The sequence below is a fragment of the Balaenoptera physalus genome, assembly GCF_965194825.1.
Source record: "Balaenoptera physalus genome assembly, chromosome: 6".
Lineage (NCBI taxonomy): Eukaryota > Metazoa > Chordata > Mammalia > Artiodactyla > Balaenopteridae > Balaenoptera > Balaenoptera physalus.
In genome coordinates this window covers 16,589,598-16,608,411 of record NC_138885.1, presented here as the reverse complement: position 1 = coordinate 16,608,411, position 18,814 = coordinate 16,589,598, and the positions used below count along the sequence as shown (strand labels likewise).

At 36.4% G+C, this 18,814-nt stretch overlaps 1 protein-coding gene and 1 long non-coding RNA gene across 2 annotated transcripts in view; one reads left to right on the top strand and one right to left on the bottom strand.

Annotated features, from left to right (window-relative positions):
* The window catches only part of DPP10 (dipeptidyl peptidase like 10), a 685,907-nt gene that overhangs the window by 159,045 nt on the left and 508,048 nt on the right, over nt 1–18,814 (top strand). The window contains exon 2 of the mRNA XM_082465825.1: nt 4,280–4,394. Within this exon, the coding sequence (XP_082321951.1) occupies nt 4,280–4,394 (115 nt within the window). The remainder of the gene's footprint in view (nt 1–4,279; nt 4,395–18,814) is intronic.
* The window catches only part of LOC309662776, a 191,545-nt gene that overhangs the window by 33,742 nt on the left and 138,989 nt on the right, over nt 1–18,814 (bottom strand). The gene's annotated exons all lie outside the window — the stretch shown is intronic.

Here is an 18,814-nt window from a genome sequence, read left to right as displayed (position 1 = left end):
CTGTATATATGGATTCTTAAACATTTGTTCTTATACCTTCAAACCTCTCCAGGGAATTTAATATCCCAACATTGACTCTGTGCTGCCTCCAAAGCATTCAGATGATGACATTGCAAGGTCAGGCCGCTGCCCAGCACAAACCTGTCCTGTGGGCTTGGCGTGCATGTTTTCAGGTGTTGGCTAGGAGGAAGTCATGGAAAAGCAGAGCCAATTAGAACCACTTCCAGCAACAATAGAAATTATTGAGGTTGTCGAAGAAGAAGATAAACTGAAGAATGGCAACGGTATTTTGGGATCCAAGCATCAGATAAATGAAGCTAAAAATAATTGCAATCAAATTTATCTATAGCAAGTAGTTCCTTTTTTAAAAATTACTATTAATGTGTATTTAACTAATGACACTGTAGCTCTATACCATTTCAGGTACCATTTATACCACTTAATTAACTGGGCAACTATTTTCTAAGCATCTATTAAAAGGACTAGAATTTGTTCAGTGGTCTAAGGAATATAAAGTTATCTAAGATGTGCTCCTTACTTTAAGGAGATAACTTTGACAGGGATATGATGGCTGTTTATACATGGCTTTAAGCATTACCATCACCACCATCATCATCATTATCATCAGAACTGCTATCATTCATTCATTCATTCATTTGTTTACTATCTATAGCATACCTAGTATGTGCCAAACACTGTTCAAAATGCTAGGGATCTAGCAGAGAACAAGATGATCTAGGTTACTGACATCACGAAGCTTCTATTCTGGAGAGCTGAGACTGATAAAATGAACATTTAAACAACTTAATTTATATTATTATAGATATATGATTTAATATGACATAATATACTCAAAAATGACAATGATATGAAGAAAAATAAAGCTAATTGAAGGAATAGAAGCGGATATAGAATGTTATTTTGTAGAGGGTGGCCAGGCAAGGCTTCTCAAAGGAAGGAACATTTGAGATTGAGACCTGAAATGATGAGAGAGAGAGAAAGAGTGACATGTGCAAGTGTACTGAGGAAGAACATTCCAAGCAGTTCACTTAGTGTGAACTGTCTTATTGTACATTTAAGTAAGAGCTTTGTTTGAATAATTTGTTTTAATCCTTGTTACATTTAAAAATAATCATTGTTATTATTCCAGTTGTTCAGCTAAAAATGAAGCCTGAGGCTTAGGAAATTGTAGAGGCATGTTGTTTGCAATCTCATAGCTATTAAGTAGCAGAGTTGGTCTCAAACCTATTGGTACAATGCATTTTAGGCATTTTTTTTTTCAGAAGGAAAATTATTTCTGGCTTGCATAATTGGGGGAAATTTTCAAGAGAAAAGACATTTGAGCAGGATGTTGAATGATTGACAATGTCTGTAATTGGATGCATATGAAAGGAATTGGAGAAAAAACTGGGAGTGGAATGGTTAGGTGAAGTTTGAAGCATCTGAGGCATATGTTGGAAATGGTAATCAGAGCAGTATAGGGTAGTGTTCTTTCTCAAAAAAAAAAAAAAAAAAGATCAAGTTGGATGAGAAGACTGGAGCTTGGCTATAGACCATTGTTATTCTCGACTCACACATGTGCACTTAATTCTTTAGATAATGTAGAGACATTAAAGGACTTTGTGGAATAAAGTGATGTAAGTAAAACCGTGCTTTAGAAATATTATAATGGTGATGGAGTTTAAGATGGATGGAAAGGAGGGAATTATAGTAAGAGTTCATTAAGTCTGCAGTTCCTAAAACAGGGACTTGTAGAAGCTTTTGGTATTGATGGGTCATTTTTAGAGGAGCCAGACATTCTCATGTGCATCACTTTATGAACAGAAAAGTATTTTGTACTCAAACGTGTTTTACCATTTTTTAAAATGGTGTATTTTTTCTAGTCTGCCATTCCTGGGAAAATATGAGTTTATTTGAAAGCATTACAGACTTCAGAAGAGCTTTTATAAAATTGTGAATTTTCTCAGATCAAAGGTATTAAAGTACAACTATTATTATGTAGGGGTTCAAATCATTCCTTGATTCATTGGCTTATTGATTGATTCAAGAAATAGCTCCTTTTAGAACAGCATATTCTAGTGTGTGAGTGTGGTTTCTGAGGCTAGACTTTTATGGATTGGACCTTGAGACGTCCCACTTATTAGCAGTAAGTGGTTTGGTATTTATCTCTCTAAATCCCATGTTTCTCATCTGCAGATTTGTCAAAATAATAGTAATCTCACCTAATTCTCATGAGGATTTTGTGAGATTGTGAATATAAAGTACTCAGTACAATACAAGACACATAATAAGATATCTATTATTGCTGTTAGACAATGCTTGGTAGGCATTGCATAGTTACATCATATTCAAAAACTGAAAAACACACTCTGAACACATTTGTCTAATAATTTGTCTTGCGTTCCAGTGACAGTGAATCAAGATCAGAGTCAGTAGATTAAAAATTATCATTGCCCCTTGATTGCTTTACTGGACTGAGAAGTCAGTTATAATTGCTTACAATTATTCTTTTTCCTTTTTCTTACGTCCCTTTGAGTTAATAAAGATGGAAGTGTTTATGATTCTTGGTCCAGATACTCACTTCCTATTGTTTGTTGCCCTTCTTTCATTATCTCTTAGCTCTTGAGATGGGTGTTTCACAGCTTTTTGCCCAGCATAGGCATCTACGTATAGCATTGCCTCTCTAATCTACCATTCTGGCTTCCGAGTAGTCTTAAATAGAGCCTTAATATGGAGAATAACTGGTCATCACACCACACAGATTCTGACAAAGAAATTGCCCAAGAAACCTGCAGTCACGTTGCATTCCAGAAAAGGGTTTATGGTCTTAAGACAACTATTGCTTTTCTTGATGTTGTTACTTAAACGCTGATGATTTGCTAATCTACTGTTTCGATTTATGTGGAATAAGTTTATGAATGGAAATTCTAACCAAAATGCAGAAGGGATAGAGGTATTGGACAGTAAGCATTAATAAGCATGAAAATGAGGTATGAAGTGAGCCATTTTAGAAAAAAGATTGGAATTGATTTCTGCCGGATTTGGTTCATCAGAGTGAAAAACGTAAAGCTACTGATCTGAGAAGGGGAAAAACAAACAATAACAAAATACCTCCTATGCATGGTTTCTTCTTGCATTTATTTAGGACCTAGTTCTTTAAGTCCAAAGAGTTTATTGCAGAATTGAATGCCACTATTCCTATATGAAAATTGGCTTCAGTGCTTTAAACTGTGAGTCACAATAAGCCATTTATAGTTTATCAAATGTTTGCTATTTTGCTTATCTTTGTTTAAAGGAAGACTGTGGCTTCTTGGGTGATTTGTGCAAATACAGTGAACTGGAAACCTTTACGTTTTGTTTCATTTGTCCCCAAATCATTTGACTATTTCTGAATAAAGAAGGCTCTATTAGGACTGGAGGAAAAGAGGCTGGGGATTGGGGTAGGAAGAAAGAAACAAGAAGCTTAGTGGTTTATAAACTTTATTACAAAGAAAATCTGGCATTTATTTCAAACTAGTGTGGTCTGTGCTTTACTTTGGTGAATGATGCTCATATATTTCTAGTCAGCAGAATAGAACACAGATCATCTGAAAATGAAAAGCTTTACTATATGTATTGTAAGAGATGCTCAAGTTTATCCTACCCTATCAATCATACCTCCTTGTCAATATCATGCATGCTGCCCAGGGAGAGGATGTTGTAAACCATTGATATAGAAGCACTCATTTAATTTAGTTACTACATCCTGTTGATATTTATGAGTGGTAGGGGAACTGTTTAAAAAAAGGACCTTTTGAGTTGACAAATGTGCACGGCTCTGCAGTGAGGGGGCATTTTGAATGATTTTCTCATCACTAATCTTTTTTCCCCTTACCAGTTAGAAAAGTAGTCTATAGTGCTTCAGGAATATTAATATTTAAATCTTTATTGTAGGTTCCAATGTAAATGGGCACACTTTATTTACATAATTATTTTGCAGAGTATTTTGGCTATCATCCTAGTGTTTATATTCAATGTATTTTAATGCCATCCACATTTTAGACAGCAGGCATAAACCTTTGCTGCTTTATCTCTTGGAGAAATAAGACTGCCCCCCAAAAGATAGCCATTTATAATATATGCACCTTTGAATAATTAAATGAGCTACCGAAGAGGAAGAGGATTCTAGTCAGCTTTCAAACTGTGATTCTTCCATGCACCGAATCATTCCTTTATGAATACATTTCTCTTGGAGCATGTATAATTATGAAACTTCTTTTTTTTTTTTCTATCTCGGTAGGAACTGGGAAGTAACAGCCCTCCACAGAGAAACTGGAAGGGAATTGCTATTGCCCTGCTGGTGATTTTAGTTGTATGCTCACTCATCACTATGTCAGTCATCCTCTTAACCCCAGGTAATCTGTCTTTATTACTCTCTTATGATGGTATTGTGGATGATAATTTCACATTCAAATGCCTTAAGAGGATAGTCATATGTGGTATCTTAGGACACATTAGCATTGGTTGGAATAAAAAAATGAATAACCAGACATTTCGCAAATGGCACAGTCATTTTGTGGTTTAAATACCATGCAAGATATTTGGGGGAAGCTGAAATGTAAAATATATATATTGAGAATGCCAAGGAAATCTTTGGTCTCCAATGCTGTTTAGAGACTTGTTATGTTTGTCAATTTAATAAATGCGGGACACATTTGACTTTTATTGTGGGTGGAGATGAGGGAGTGGAGTCTGGAAGTTTCCATATATAGGAGACAGCCCAACTATAATGACAGTGGTAAGGGAGGATTTGACAGACAAAAGGATTAGATCAAAAGAAAATGAGCTAAGCCTCTAAATGAGACACTTCCACTTCCTTTCTCTCGTCTTTCTCTGTAGTTTATACATTCCCAGTTTCTCTCTGTCTAAAGACCCTCTCCAGTTTGCTCTTGCACTACTCTTTAAATTGTGTTCTTTATGTTAAATAGTTGAAAACTACTATATAAATTATCAGTAAGTTTAATTGTTCTCTGGGGTTTATTTCAGTACTCAGAAGTTTTACTACTCTTTGGTAGGTGATAACACAGAAGGCAGAGAAAGGCTGCTCACATTTTAAACTCCCAAACTGCCTTCCAGGAACAAAAAAGTTTGTCATGCTAATACAGCCCACCCAACTAGCTTGCTCAAAAACTGATCACCATATATGGCGGTGAAAAAAATGGTCATTTCTATGATAGGATTGAGCTAGTCCCCAAATCAACTCGTATGCCTGTTGTTAAAGGCTATAAACTTATAACCAGTTCCTGCCCCAGTTTTGTTATTTACAAGCCCCTTAAACACGTTGAATTTATTTCCTCGTGTACAACATTTGATTAACAAAAGCTCTCTTTCACAGAGTCATTTAGTCAACTAATTATGGTGGCTAATTATACAAATTGCAATATCAGGTGTTCCAGTATGGTACTTTGTGACATATACCATCTTGGTAAAAACATTGGCTTTGAAATGTACAGATTTCCAAAGATATAGTTTTTAGTTGTTATTTAACATATGAAGAGATTGAGAAAGAAATTAAGGGAGTCAGGAGAGAGGAAACGGAAGAGAAGGAGACTTTAAAAAAAAAAGAAAGAAAAAAATGTCTCTTATAAGAGGTGGATTATCCATCATTCTCTCAGGAACCGTCTCTTAACAGCCTCATTTGTACACCTGCAGTACAGTGTAATTGAGCAATGTGATGGCTGTGAGTTGCTGCCGATTGCCAAGAATCTTTGTTAAAGGAAAATGAGCTTATGTTCAGCATAGTGTTTCACTTAAACATAGGAATTTTGACATAATTCTTAAAAAAATGAATGACGTGGCTTCACTGCTTCTATTGATGACTATCAACCAGATGGAAGAAATTAGTATCAGAGAATACCTATGTGTTTCTCTTGAACTTTCTTCCATCTGATTCTAGTATCCTTTTCCCAGTGATTCAGTTTCTCAGGTTTTCTTGTTAACTCTCTGAGGCCATAGTGATACCCTGGTGTCTTTGGGAGCTTGGTATAACAAAGATCTTGGTCACTCAGTAAATTAAACCTCCTCTACCCAACCCTTACCAAGTTGCCCCAGTAATAAAAACACAGGATAGTTGCATTCATTTTGTCATGCACTTATTCATTTATTAAAGCGAGGGTTTAAGCAAGATACACCTTGGTCTGAGTTATGGCTCTCACAGAACTAGTTTTGTGAAGTTGGCTAATAATTTAACCTTGCCTTCACTCATCTTTATTATGGACGCAACTTATAGTGCCAACTTTACAGTGTCGTTACCGACCCCGGTTCTTGGCCTCTTTAATCAATAGAAATTGATGAGGCCAGACAAGAAATTCAGGCAAGGCTTTATTGGGGCCCCTGCTGTAGCAGGGAGGAGCAAAAACAAGCAACAGGGTTGGGGGGGGATGAGCTGGATCCTTATATGGGGTGAAGGTATGGGCAGGTCCAGGGGTCAGGCTGGAGGGGGGCCTTAGGTGGTTTGCCCCCCCCTTTGGTGGTGTTGTGTGCAAGAGGCATGTGCAGTGCCCTCCGTTTGATCCTGGCTCTTCAGAAGTGGCAGTTGGGATTTTTTTGGTCTTTTTGTATCTTGTTGTCCATAATTTGCCCCAACTGGGAACGCACGCAGTTATTTTTAGTCCTTTATAGTTTCTTTGTATTTTGTTGCTCAAGAAGACGTTTGTCCAGGTGCAAGCACTGCAGCAAAGTGTCCCAGGTCCCAGCCTGTCTCAGTGTTACTATGAGGGATAAGTGAGATAATAAAATTGAGGTGTTTAGTACAGTCTGTAGAACTGCTGCTGGCATTCCTCTTACTATTTTTATTATTAAGTACTTATTGACCACCAGACACAATGCCAAACACTGTGTTGCATGAGGGAGATTTCTAAGAAAAAGTATAAAGTCTTTCAGGAATATAGACCTTCTGTGATTTCAATTTTAAATTATGGCAGGTGGAAAAATACTAAATATTTAATCTGGCGTCAGTCTTTCAGTGGTCTGTTCATTCATTTATTCATACATCAATAGATAATTATGGAGTACAACTTTCTAGGTACTATCATAGTTGGCCTCACTATCTCCTGCTTTATATCTATCACTTCCAATCTCCTTCTTCCGCAGCTACACAAGCACACAACAACCACATATCCCGACCCAAAGGGTTAATTTCATATGAAAGTAATCACACAAATGGAAGTGCAATTATTATTTAGATTTATAATTTAGTGTTTGTTTTACATACCACATGTTCAGATGTCTTTAGATTTCACTGTTATTTTTGGCAGGGATGTCATGAAATGAAAAATAAAAGTCAGTATGCTGGAGTGGAAAAAGTATTGTTACAGGAAACAACTTGTGTTCTACACTCTGTTTGTAAACTCAATGTCACCAGGGGTTGGAAGATGATATAAATTGATGAAGTGGACATAGGTAATGATGGTGGTTTAGGAATTTGCTCGAGTTATCAACGAGCAAATACCAGCCTGGCTACTTGGCCTCCATGGTGGGCTCAAACCAAACAGCGGAGTAAAATATAAGCTCAGAAGACTTACAGTTTGTGGCCTGAGTCCTAAGCCTAGAAGTACTCTTAGAAGTTATCTAGTCTTGCCTCCCTTGTTAGACAGGAAAAAAAAAAAACAGAACTGAGTTTGTTTAACCTCTGGTTCTGAGGGCTAGAATGTGCATCGAGACCATTAGTGTGGCCTTTTGATTTAGCACGTGTGTGCCTGTGCACGTCTGTGGTCAGACACTAGTGCTCTGATTACACGGAGCCTTCCTCTTACCCTCAGCAGTGCTAGAATAGACCCGCAAGGGAAAACCTCCAACTGAGGGAATAACATGCAACAACCGCCTCTAACCTTTCCTTTGTTCACAAGTATGTCCCCAAGTCCCGGCTTTCTAGGTAAAGCCAGTCAGACAGATGGAAACTTTCAACCAGGAAGGGGAATCCATGACAGGAAGGGAAACTTCTGATTCTGAAATTACTCAGCAAGATACTTGACCTTTTAGGATAAAGAGCTGACTCTAGAACAATCCTTCCAGTAAGTGTTGTGGTCAGAAATTCGACACCTTTATAGCTACAGTAAGTCCCCTACATACGGACCTTCAAGTTGCAAATTTTCAAAGATTCGAATAGGCATGCATTCACCTGTCTGATCACGTAAGTTAGTTCACGTGTCCGGCGTACATTGCCACGTGCAGCTTGCCCTCAGTCTCCTATTGCTGACGATCGTTCAGCTCTACCATCTCCCACCTCCTCTCCCTCCTCCAGTCAGTAACTCTTCATGCCTGTTCACTCGATGCCTGCCCCTGTATGCCAGCTGTTGTAGTGTACTACTGTACTTTTCAAGGTACTGTCCTGTAAGATTGAAAATGTTTTCTTTATTTTTTGTGTCTGTTTTTTACGTATTATTAGTGTGAAAAGTATTATAAACCTATTACACTATAGTACTATATAGCCGATTTGTTTAGTTGGGTACCTGGGCTAACTTTGTGGGACTTACAAACAAATTGGACTTATGAATGTGCTCTTGGAACGAAACTCGTTTGTATGTAGGGGACTTACAGTATACGACCTTGGGCAAATCACTTACCTCCTTTGATCCCAAGTGTTTTCTTGAAGAAAAGGGCATCTTTGGTTTGCCAGAAACTGAAGTGATTTCTTGAAGTTCATTACAGCTCTAATATCTGTGATCTAATAAAACAACAACAACAATAACGGTGGCTTGCTTAGTAACAAGTATAGCAACAGACTAAATCTGGTGAGCTCTCTCACTAAGCCCCTTCTACCTTTAAAATATATTTAATTTTTTGGAGGGGGGCGGTGAGGGAGAAAGCATACAAGGAATTATCTAGTCTAAGAAATGATTTAGAAACTGTTTTGCTCAAAATAGCATCACATTTTGCAGGTAAGTGCTAAGGAATACAAGCCTATAACCAGAGAAACACATGTTCATTGTAATTTTGGTTTGATTGCAAATTTTATTACAGAAGTAATTTGGCACAGGTGTCTTAATTTCCAAGGTTGTCAGCAACTTCCATGCCTTGTGAAAAGAAGTCCTAATTATTTTTGAAGAGTAGGTTAACAATTCAAGTATTTCTTTAATAAGTATTTCTGAAAGAAAATTTTTTTTCGAATTAAAGGGCACTTATTCGGATGTATTGGTCCAGCCCACATATTTGTTGTTGTTGTTTGTATTTAAGTCATTTAAAGAAAAAAGAGTATCCACATTTATTTTCAGAATAGGTAACAATAAGATCAGTAATTATACTCTACAAATATATGGGTGTACAGTCACGCTTAAAGTTCTGGAAGCCAGTTTTAGGTAGCTATGCATTTACTCTGCAGTCTCATATTTATATTTAATATGCAGAATGACGGTGAACATGGTTAGGAAACATTTCACACAGAATACAGTTACCCATTTTGACCTGTTTGGAAAATAGAGAAGCATATTTTATGAGTTAGAATGTATTTGGTAGAGGATATTCATCAAGCTCTTAAGTCTGATTGCCATGTTGAAATAACCACCTATGGACTGCGTATATTCCACCAGTTCTTCAGCAGCAGTGGCCTGTTGCCCTTTGATTAATGTCTGTAATCAGTCAGTGTCAAAACAAAGTCATCAGGTTAATTTACTCTCATGGTTGACTAAAGACAACATTGTAAGGCACTGAAATTGTGTCTTCATTGTTAGCTCTAGCTCTTGCTTTTAGGCAATTTTTTATTCCTTTAGTGCCTTCTCTAGGTGAGCATTTGGGTCCATTGTCACAGTTCTGTCAGAGTATAAAAGAAGTCAAGCACTCAGGTATAAGATACCAGAACTCTGCTTGATCTCAGTTAAACAATAATTTAATAAGGATTGTCCACTTCCACTATATAAATGTCTGTATTTTCCCTTAGAGATGTATCTCGAATAGTAAGACTTTTACAGTAGATTCAGATTCCATTTTGGAAAATAATTTACCGAGGTTGAGATTGCCACTGTGATGTTGATGATTAGTTAAATCTTTAATGTCAGATGAGGATTTGATCCATGAAATTAGGTTCACGTAGTTCATTTGAGCCAAAATTTAGAACCAAGGAAGTAGAGAGAACCTGAGAAATTTGTGCAATCCTATCCTGAAAAATAAACAAAACAAAAACTGGAAGTTAACATTTAAGGATGTGTGCCTTCCTTCGAAGAAATACCAATTTACAGATATTTTCCAAAGGGAGTGAACAATCATCTCATTCATTCCTCATAACACACCAATTTAAAGAAAGTAGAGTAGTTTTCTAGATAATACGCCTAAGGCCAGCAGAATTGGGATGACTTTAGGTACCTAGTTTGTGGACAGTATACAGAAGATAGAGTGATTAAATTGACCTTTGAATCAGACTGACTTGAATTCATCACTTTGCCTTGATATGTGCCTGCAAATATGACTTTGAGGCAAAGAATTCTCTCTTACTATTGTCTTAGACACCAGATTTATTATTTATTTAACATCTTTATTGGAGTATAATTGCTTTACAATGTTGTGTTAGTTTCTGCTGTATAACAAAGTGAATCAGCTATAGGCATATGTATATCATCCCCATATCCCCTCACTCTTGTGTCTCCCTCCCAGCCTCCTTATCCCACCCCTCTAGGTGGTAGCAAAGCACCAAGCTGATCTCCCTGTGCTATGCAGCTGCTTCCCACTAGCTATCTAGTTTACATTTAGTAGTGTATATATGTCAGTGTTACTCTCTCACTTCGTGCCAGCTTACCCTTCCCCCTCTCCATGTCCTCAAGTCCATTCTCTACGTCTGTGTCTTTATTCCTGTCCTGCCCCTAGGTTCATCAGAACCTTTTTTTTTTTTTGGATTCCATATATATATGTTAGCATACGGTATTTGTTTTTCTCTTTCTGACTTACTTCACTCTGTATGACGGACTCTAGGTCCATCCACTTCATGACAAATAACTCAATTTTGTTTCTTTTTATGGCTGAGTAATATTCCACTGTATACATGTGCCACATCTTCTTTATCCATCCATCTGTTGATGGATACTTAGGTTGCTTCCATGTCCTGGCTATTGTAAATAGTGCTGCAATGAACATTGTGGTACATGACTCATTGAATTATGGTTTTCTCAGGGGATATGCCCAGTAGTGGGATTGCTGAGTCATATGGTAGTTCTATTTTTAGTTTTTTAAGGAACCTCCATACTGTTCTCCATAGTGGCTGTATCAATTTACATTCCCACCAACAGTGCAAGAGGGTTCCCTTTTCTCCACACCCTCCCCAGCAATTATTGTTTGTAGATTTTTACATGATGGCCATTCTGACCAGTGTGAGGTGATAACTCATTGTAGTTTTGGTTTACATTTCTCTAACGATTAGTGATGTTGAGCATCCTTTCATGTGTTTGTTGGCAATCTGTATATCTTCTTTGGAGAAATGTCCATTTAGGTCTTCTGACCATTTTTGGAGTGGGTTGTTTGTGTTTTTGATATTGAGCTGCATGAGTTGCTTGTATATTTTGGAGATTAATCCTTTGTCAGTTGTTTCGTTTGCAAATATTTTCTCCCTTTCTGAGGGTTGTATACTCTTGCCTCCTTTATCAAAAATAAGGTGACTATATGTGTGTGGGTTTATCTCTGGGCTTTCTGTCCTGCTCCATTGATCTGTTTTTGTGCCAGTACCATACTGTCTTGTTTACTGTAGCTTTGTAGTATAGTCTGAAGTCCAGGAGCCTGATTACTACAGCTCCATTTCTCTTTCTCAAGATTGCTTTGGCTATTCGGGGTCTTTTGTGTTTCCATATAAATTGCGAAATTTTTTGTTCTAGTTCTGTGAAAAGTGCCAGTGGTAGTTTGATAGGGATTGCATTGAATCTGTAGATTGCTTTGGGTAGTATAGTCATTTTCACAATGTTGGTTCTTCCAATCCAAGAACATGGTATATCTCTCCATCTGTTTGTATCATCTTTAATTTCTTTCATCAGTGTCTTATAGTTTTCTGCATACAGGTCTTTTGTCTCCTTAGGTAGGTTTATTCCTAGGTATTTAATTCTTTTTGTTGCAATGGTAAATGGGAGTGTTTCCTTAATTTCTCTTTCAGATTTTTCATCATTAGTATATAGGAATGCAAGAGATTTCTGTGCATTAATTTTGCATCCTGCTACTCTACCAAATTCATTGATTAGCTCTAGTAGTTTTCTTGTAGCATTTTTAGGATTTTCTATGTATAGTTTCATGTCGTTTGTAAACAGTGACAGCTTTACTTCTTCCTTTCCGATTTGGATTCCTTTTATTTCTTTTTCTTCTCTGATTGCTATGGTTAAAACTTCCAAAACTATGTTGAATAATAGCAGTGAGAGTGTGAAACCTTGTCTTGTTCCTGATCTTAGTGGAAATGGTTTCACTTTTTCACCATTGAGAACGATGTTGGCTGTGAGTTTGTCATATATGGCCTTTATTATGTTGAGGTAAGTTCCCTCTATGCCTACATTCTGGAGAGTTTTTATCATAAATGGATGTTGAATTTTGTTGAAAGCTTTTTCTGCATCTATTGAGATGATCATATGGTTTTTATACTTCAGTTTGTTAATATGGTGTATCACATTGATTGATTTGCATATATTGAAGAATCCTTACATTCCTGGGATAAACCCCACTTGAACATGGTATATGATCCTTTTAATGTGCTGTTGGATTCTGTTTACTAGTATTTTGTTGAGGATTTTTGCATCTATGTTCATCAGAGATATTAGCCTGTATTTTCTTTTTCTGTGACATCTTTGTCTGGTTTTGGTATCAGGGTGATGGTGGCCTCGTAGAATGAGTTTGGGAGTGTTCCTTCCTCTGCTATATTTTGGAAGAGTTTGAGAAGGACAGGTGTTAGCTCTTCTCTAAATGTTTGATAGAATTCTTCTGTGAAGCCATCTGGTCCTGGGCTGCTGTTTGTTGGAAGATTTTATTTTATTTTTATTTTTATTTTTTTTTTAAATTTTTTAAATTAATTAATTAATTAATTAGGCTGTGTTGGGTCTTCGTTTCTGTGCGAGGGCTTTCTCTAGTTGTGGCAAGCGGGGACCACTCTTCATCGCGGTGCGCGGGCCTCTCACTATCGTGGCCTCTCTTGTTGCAGAGCACAGGCTCCAAACGCGCAGGCTCAGTAGTTGTGGCTCACGGGCTTAGTTGCTCCGCGGCATGTGGGATCTTCCCAGACCAGGGCTCGAACCCGTGTCCCCTGCATTGGCAGGCAGATTCTCAACCACTGCGCCACCAGGGAAGCCCTGTTGGAAGATTTTAAATCACACTTTCAATTTCAATGCTTGTGATTGGTTTGTTTATATTTTCTATTTCTTCCTGGTTCATTCTTTGAAAGTTGTGCTTTTCTAAGAATTTGTCCATTTCTTCCAGGTTGTCCATTTTGTTGGCATATAGTTGCCTATAGTAATCTCTATGATCCTTTCTTCTTCTGCAGTGTCAGTTGTTACTTCTCCTTTTTCATTTCTAATTCTATAGATTTGAGTGTTCTCTCTTTTTTTCTTGATGAGTCTGGCTAATGGTTATCAATTTTGTTTGTCTTCTCAAAGAGTCAGCTTTTAATTTTATTGATCCTTGCTATCATTTCGTTCATTTCTTTTTCATTTATTTCTGATCTGATCTCTATGTTTTCTTTCCTTCTGCGAACTTTGGGGTATTTTTGGTTCTTCTTTCTCTAATTACTTTAGGTGTAATGTTGAGTTGTTTAGTTGAGATTTTTCTTGGTTCTTGGTGTAGGATTGTATTGCTATAAACTTCCCTGTTAGAACTGCTTTTGCTGCATGCCATAGGTTTGTTTCTAGGTATTTTTTGGTTTCCTCTTTGATTTCTTCAGTGATCTCTTGGTTATTTAGTAGTGTATTGTTTAGCCTCCATGTGTTTGTAATTACAGAAATTTTTTTCCTGTAATTGATATCTAGTCTCATAGCATTGTGCTCAGAAAAGACACTTGATACAATTTCAGTTTTCTTAAATTAACCAAGTCTTGATTTGTGACCAAGGTATGGTCTATCCTGGGGAATGTTCTTTGAGTTCTTGAGAAGAAAGTGTATTCTGTAGTTTTTAGATGGAATGTCCTGTAAATATCAATTAAGTCCATCTTGTGTAATGTATCATTTAAAGTTTATGTTTGCTTATTTATTTTCATTTTGGATGATGTGTCCATTGGTGAAAGTGGGGTGTTAAAGTCCCCTACTATGATTGTGTTGCTGTCGATTTCCCCTTTTATGGCTGTTAGTATTTGCCTTATGTATTGAGGTACTCCTATGTTGGGTGCATAAATATTTACAATTGTTATATCTTCTTGGATTGATCCCTTAATCATTATGTAGTGTCCTTCTTTGTCTCTTGTAATAGTCTTTATTTTAAAGTCTAGTTTTCTGATATAAGCATTGCTACTCCAGCTTTCTTTTGATTTCTATTTGCATGGAATATCTTTTTCCATCCCCTCACTTTCAGTCTGTATGTGTCCCTAGGGTGAAATGGGTCTCTTGTAGACAGCATATGTATAGGTCCTGTTTTTGTGTTCATTCAGCCAGTCTATGTCTTTTGGTTGGAGCATTTAATCCATTTACATTTTTGGTAATTATCAATGTGTATCAATATGTATGTTCCTATACCATTTTCTTAATTGTTTTGGGGTTTTTTTGTTTGTCTTTTCCTTCTCTTGTGTTTCCTGCCTATAGAAGTTCCTTTAGCATTTGTTGTAAAGCTGGTTTTGTGGTGTTGAATTCTCTTAACTTTTGCTTATCTCTAAAGATTTTAATTTCTCCATCAAATCTGAATGAGAATCTTGCTGGGTAGAGTAATCTTGGTTGTAGGTTTTTCCCTTTCATCACTTTAAATATGTCCTGTCACTCCCTTCTGGCTTGCAGAGTTTCTGCTGAAAAATGAGCTATTAACCTTATGGGGATTCCCTTGTATGTTATTTGTTGCTTTTCCCTTGCTGCTTTTAATATTTTTTCTTTGTATGTAAATTTTGATAGTTTGATTAATATGTGACTCGGCGTGTTTCTCTTTGGGTTTTTCTTGTATTAAACTCTCTGGGCTTCCTGGACTTGATTGACTATTTCCTTTCCCCTGTTAGGGAAGTTTTCAACTATAATCTCTCCAAATATTTTTTCGGACCTTTTCTTTTTCTCTTCTTCTTCTGGGACCCTTATAATTCAAATGTTGGTGTTTTATGTTGTCCCAGAGGTCTCTGAGACTCTCCTCAATTCTTTTCATTCTTTTTTCTTTATTCTGCTCCCTGGCAGTTATTTCTACCATTTTATATTCCACCTCACTTATTTGTTCTTCTGCCTCTGTTATTCTGCTATTGATTCCTTCTAGAGTATTTTTAATTTCAGTAATTGTGTTTTTCATCACTGTTTGTTTGCTCTTTAGTTCTTCTAGATCCCTGTTAACTGTTTCTTGTATTTTCTCCATTTTGTTTCCGATATTTTGGATCATCTTTACTATCATTACTCTGAATTCTTTTTCAGGTAGGTTGCCTATTTCTTCTTCATTTATTTGGTCTTGTAGGTTTTTCCCTTGCATCTTTACTATCATTACTCTGAATTCTTTTTCAGGTAGGTTGCCTATTCTTCATTTATTTGGTCTTGTAGGTTTTTACCTTGCTGTTTATTCTATAACATATCTTTTGTCATTTAATTTTTTTATTTTTGATGGGTGGTGCTTTATTCCTGTCTTACCGGTTGTTTGGCCTGAGACATCCAGCACTGGAGTTCGCAGGCAGTTCGATAGAGCTGGGTCTTGGTGCTGAGATGAGGACCTCCAGGAGGCCTCACTGTGATTAATCTTCCCTGGTGTCTGAGGTTCTCTGTTATTCCACTGGTTTGGACTCAGAGCTCCCATCACAGGAGCTTGGGCCCCACCTCTGGCCTGGGAACCGAGATGTTGTGAGCTTCATGGCACAGTTAAAAAAAAACAAAAAACAAAAAACAAACAAAAGAAAGAAAAACAGGAGCAGTACAATATCAAAGAATAAAAAACAAAATGAAATTAGAAAGATAAAAATTATATTAGAAAAATAAAACTATAATTGAAACAACCGGTCACTGGGGGTACCTGCCATCCCCTTAGGTGTCCGTGGTCCCCCACCGTTGCCTGGTAGGTGCCCTAGTTTTGAGGAGACGCAAATTCCGCATCCTCCTAATACGCCATATTGACTCCTCCCCCCACATTTTTTAAAGGAATGTTTTGACCCTTTCAAATTAGGCTTTAAAAATATTAATCTGTCCCTATTTATAAAAAAGATAATTTTCTAGAAAACAGTTGATAAAATTAAGTGCTTTATTGGACAGGTGACATCTGATTTGTTATTGTTATGCAAAAACTCAAAATGAATTTATTCTGGTTACTATTATATTCTGAGAAAATAATAGCTCCTGGTTATAGTTAGTTAAAATGTCATGTTATATTATGTTTCAAGCAATCTCTTGGCAGCTCTAATTTAAAAGATGTCATTTAAGCATCTGACCTGTGTTTTAAAATGTCAAAGCAACGATTAAAATATCCCATTATGCTTTTATGAGGGGGAAATAATGTTTTACATATTTTGAAATTTGCATTACTCACTTGTAAACATCAACATCCACCAATATGCAAATCGTTTATTTTATTTTGTTGAATTAAAAAGAGAGATATGTTGTATGGATAGGCATAAGCTAAATTGTCTCTGCTTGTTGTTCCAAGAACAGCACAGATGAACACATTTTAATATGGTATTACCCAGGCATAATCAGGCTGCCAAAGAGAAAACAGTGACAGATTCTAACAGTTTCCCCCCAGATAACATGGACTGTGGTTGCTTTTCTAATAGATTTATCTCTTATGTTAAATGAAAAATAATTTTCTCTGTCACTAATAAAGTCAGAGTAGTTATATTTTTTGTCTTTGCTTTATAGTTGCATTTCTATTTTTAAGTCAGATTTGATTTCCTTATTTATTTTCATCTTTTTGTATTGTCCAATCAGATAAATAAGGGATTTAGTTTACATTATAATGTAATGTTCATTTTTATAAGAATCAGAAGAGTATCTGTTTTAATAAGTAACATTTATTTATTATCTGCTTGTTACATTCCAGGTATTGTACTGAGTGCTTTAAATGTACTACTTTATTTATCATCGCACCCCTAACATGAAATAGATACTATTAATTTATTCATATTCTACATTATTTGGCTGAGTGTTACAAGTTACAGTAAATTGCCTGTCACACAGTTAGAATATGGGGAAGCTGGGTCCCTATCCCAGTCCATTTTGGTTCTAGCACCTGTCTTAACCTTTGAAATAAAAGTTAAGTTAAGCTCTATATTGTACCTATGCAAAGTATGGGCAAGAAACATTTGAGGAAAAAAAAAAAAGAGAGCAAAATGAACTGTGCTTTTATTCTGAGCCTTGGTTTTTTTTTAAATGAGTGAATTAATTCTGTATATTTCCAAAAGGGAATGCAAAGCAAAGAAGGAATTAAGCTGGGGTGGCCAACGGGTAGTTAGGGAAGAAGTGACAGAAGTAGGTGACTGGAAAGTATACATGTAAATTCTTTCAGCTATCATATTTTTTTCTAAAACTTCAAACACTCATGATAAAATGTAAGTGAACCTTTTCTTTCGTAAACCACAGTGTATCAAAACTATTTACATGTCACTGTACAACTTTAAATATGTTGTCATATTTTTTATTTGCCTTCTTTTAAAAGAAATACTTGCTTTAGGAATATGATAGCCTGGGGAAAAATGGGGGATCAAAATAGCCTGGTCTTTGAGAAGGAAAGTTTTCTTAAGTGAGGGTGTTGTATCCAATTGCCCCTCCTCATGGAAAAAAAATTGCATACATTAGCCCCCTGTATTTTTGAAAGGGGATATTTTAATATGCAATTATTTGCCAGGGACTTTTAATATCCAGTTCCTTGGCTTTGAAGTGGCTTTGAAGTGTAACTGAAGCCATCTCATTCCAGAATTCATTTATTAGATATGAGAAGATACAATATCTGTAAAAAGAAATTTTCCTTAAGTTAAACAGTATTTTAAACTAAATAATATCCCACTCTCTGCCTTTGCTCTGCAAAATGAAAATTTATCTTGGAACAATTTCAGTGTTTGTTCATTGTTTTGGGTTATTTTTTCACACTCTTTTCTCTTGGTCTAAGATTGTTCAATTGAATGTAAGTTCCAACTGAGAAAACTCTCTAGAAAAACTGGAATCAGTGAAGCTAGACTTCGGAAACATCCTTACTTAAATGGAAAATTGTGCCTTAAATCTGTGCATAATAATTTGACTTTTGCATGGGGTGTAGAAGACCTCTGATCCTAGACTCACAGCCTACCCTGTTTTTTTCTGGGGAAACATCAGCAATTATACAATATTAGGGGAACAAGGCCAATGAACTTACTTTTTTATATGGGTTATACCATATGGGTGATGCCATGTACCATAAAATTATCCACTTTGAAGTGAACAGTTCAATGGCATTTAGTATGTTCACAATGTGTGTAACCACCAACTCTATATAGTTCCAAAACATGTTATCACTCCAAAAGGAAACCCTGTGCCCATTAAGAAGTGACTCCCCATTTTCCACTTGTCCCAGCTCCTGCGAGTCACCAGTCTAGCTCTGTCTCTACCAGTTTACCTATTCTGAATGTTTCATACAAATGGGATCAAACAATATGTGACCTTTTTAGTTTGACTTCTTTCACTTAACATAATGTTTTAGAAGTTTATCCACGTTTTCACATATCAGCACTTCATTCCCTTTTATGGCTGAATAGTAGTCC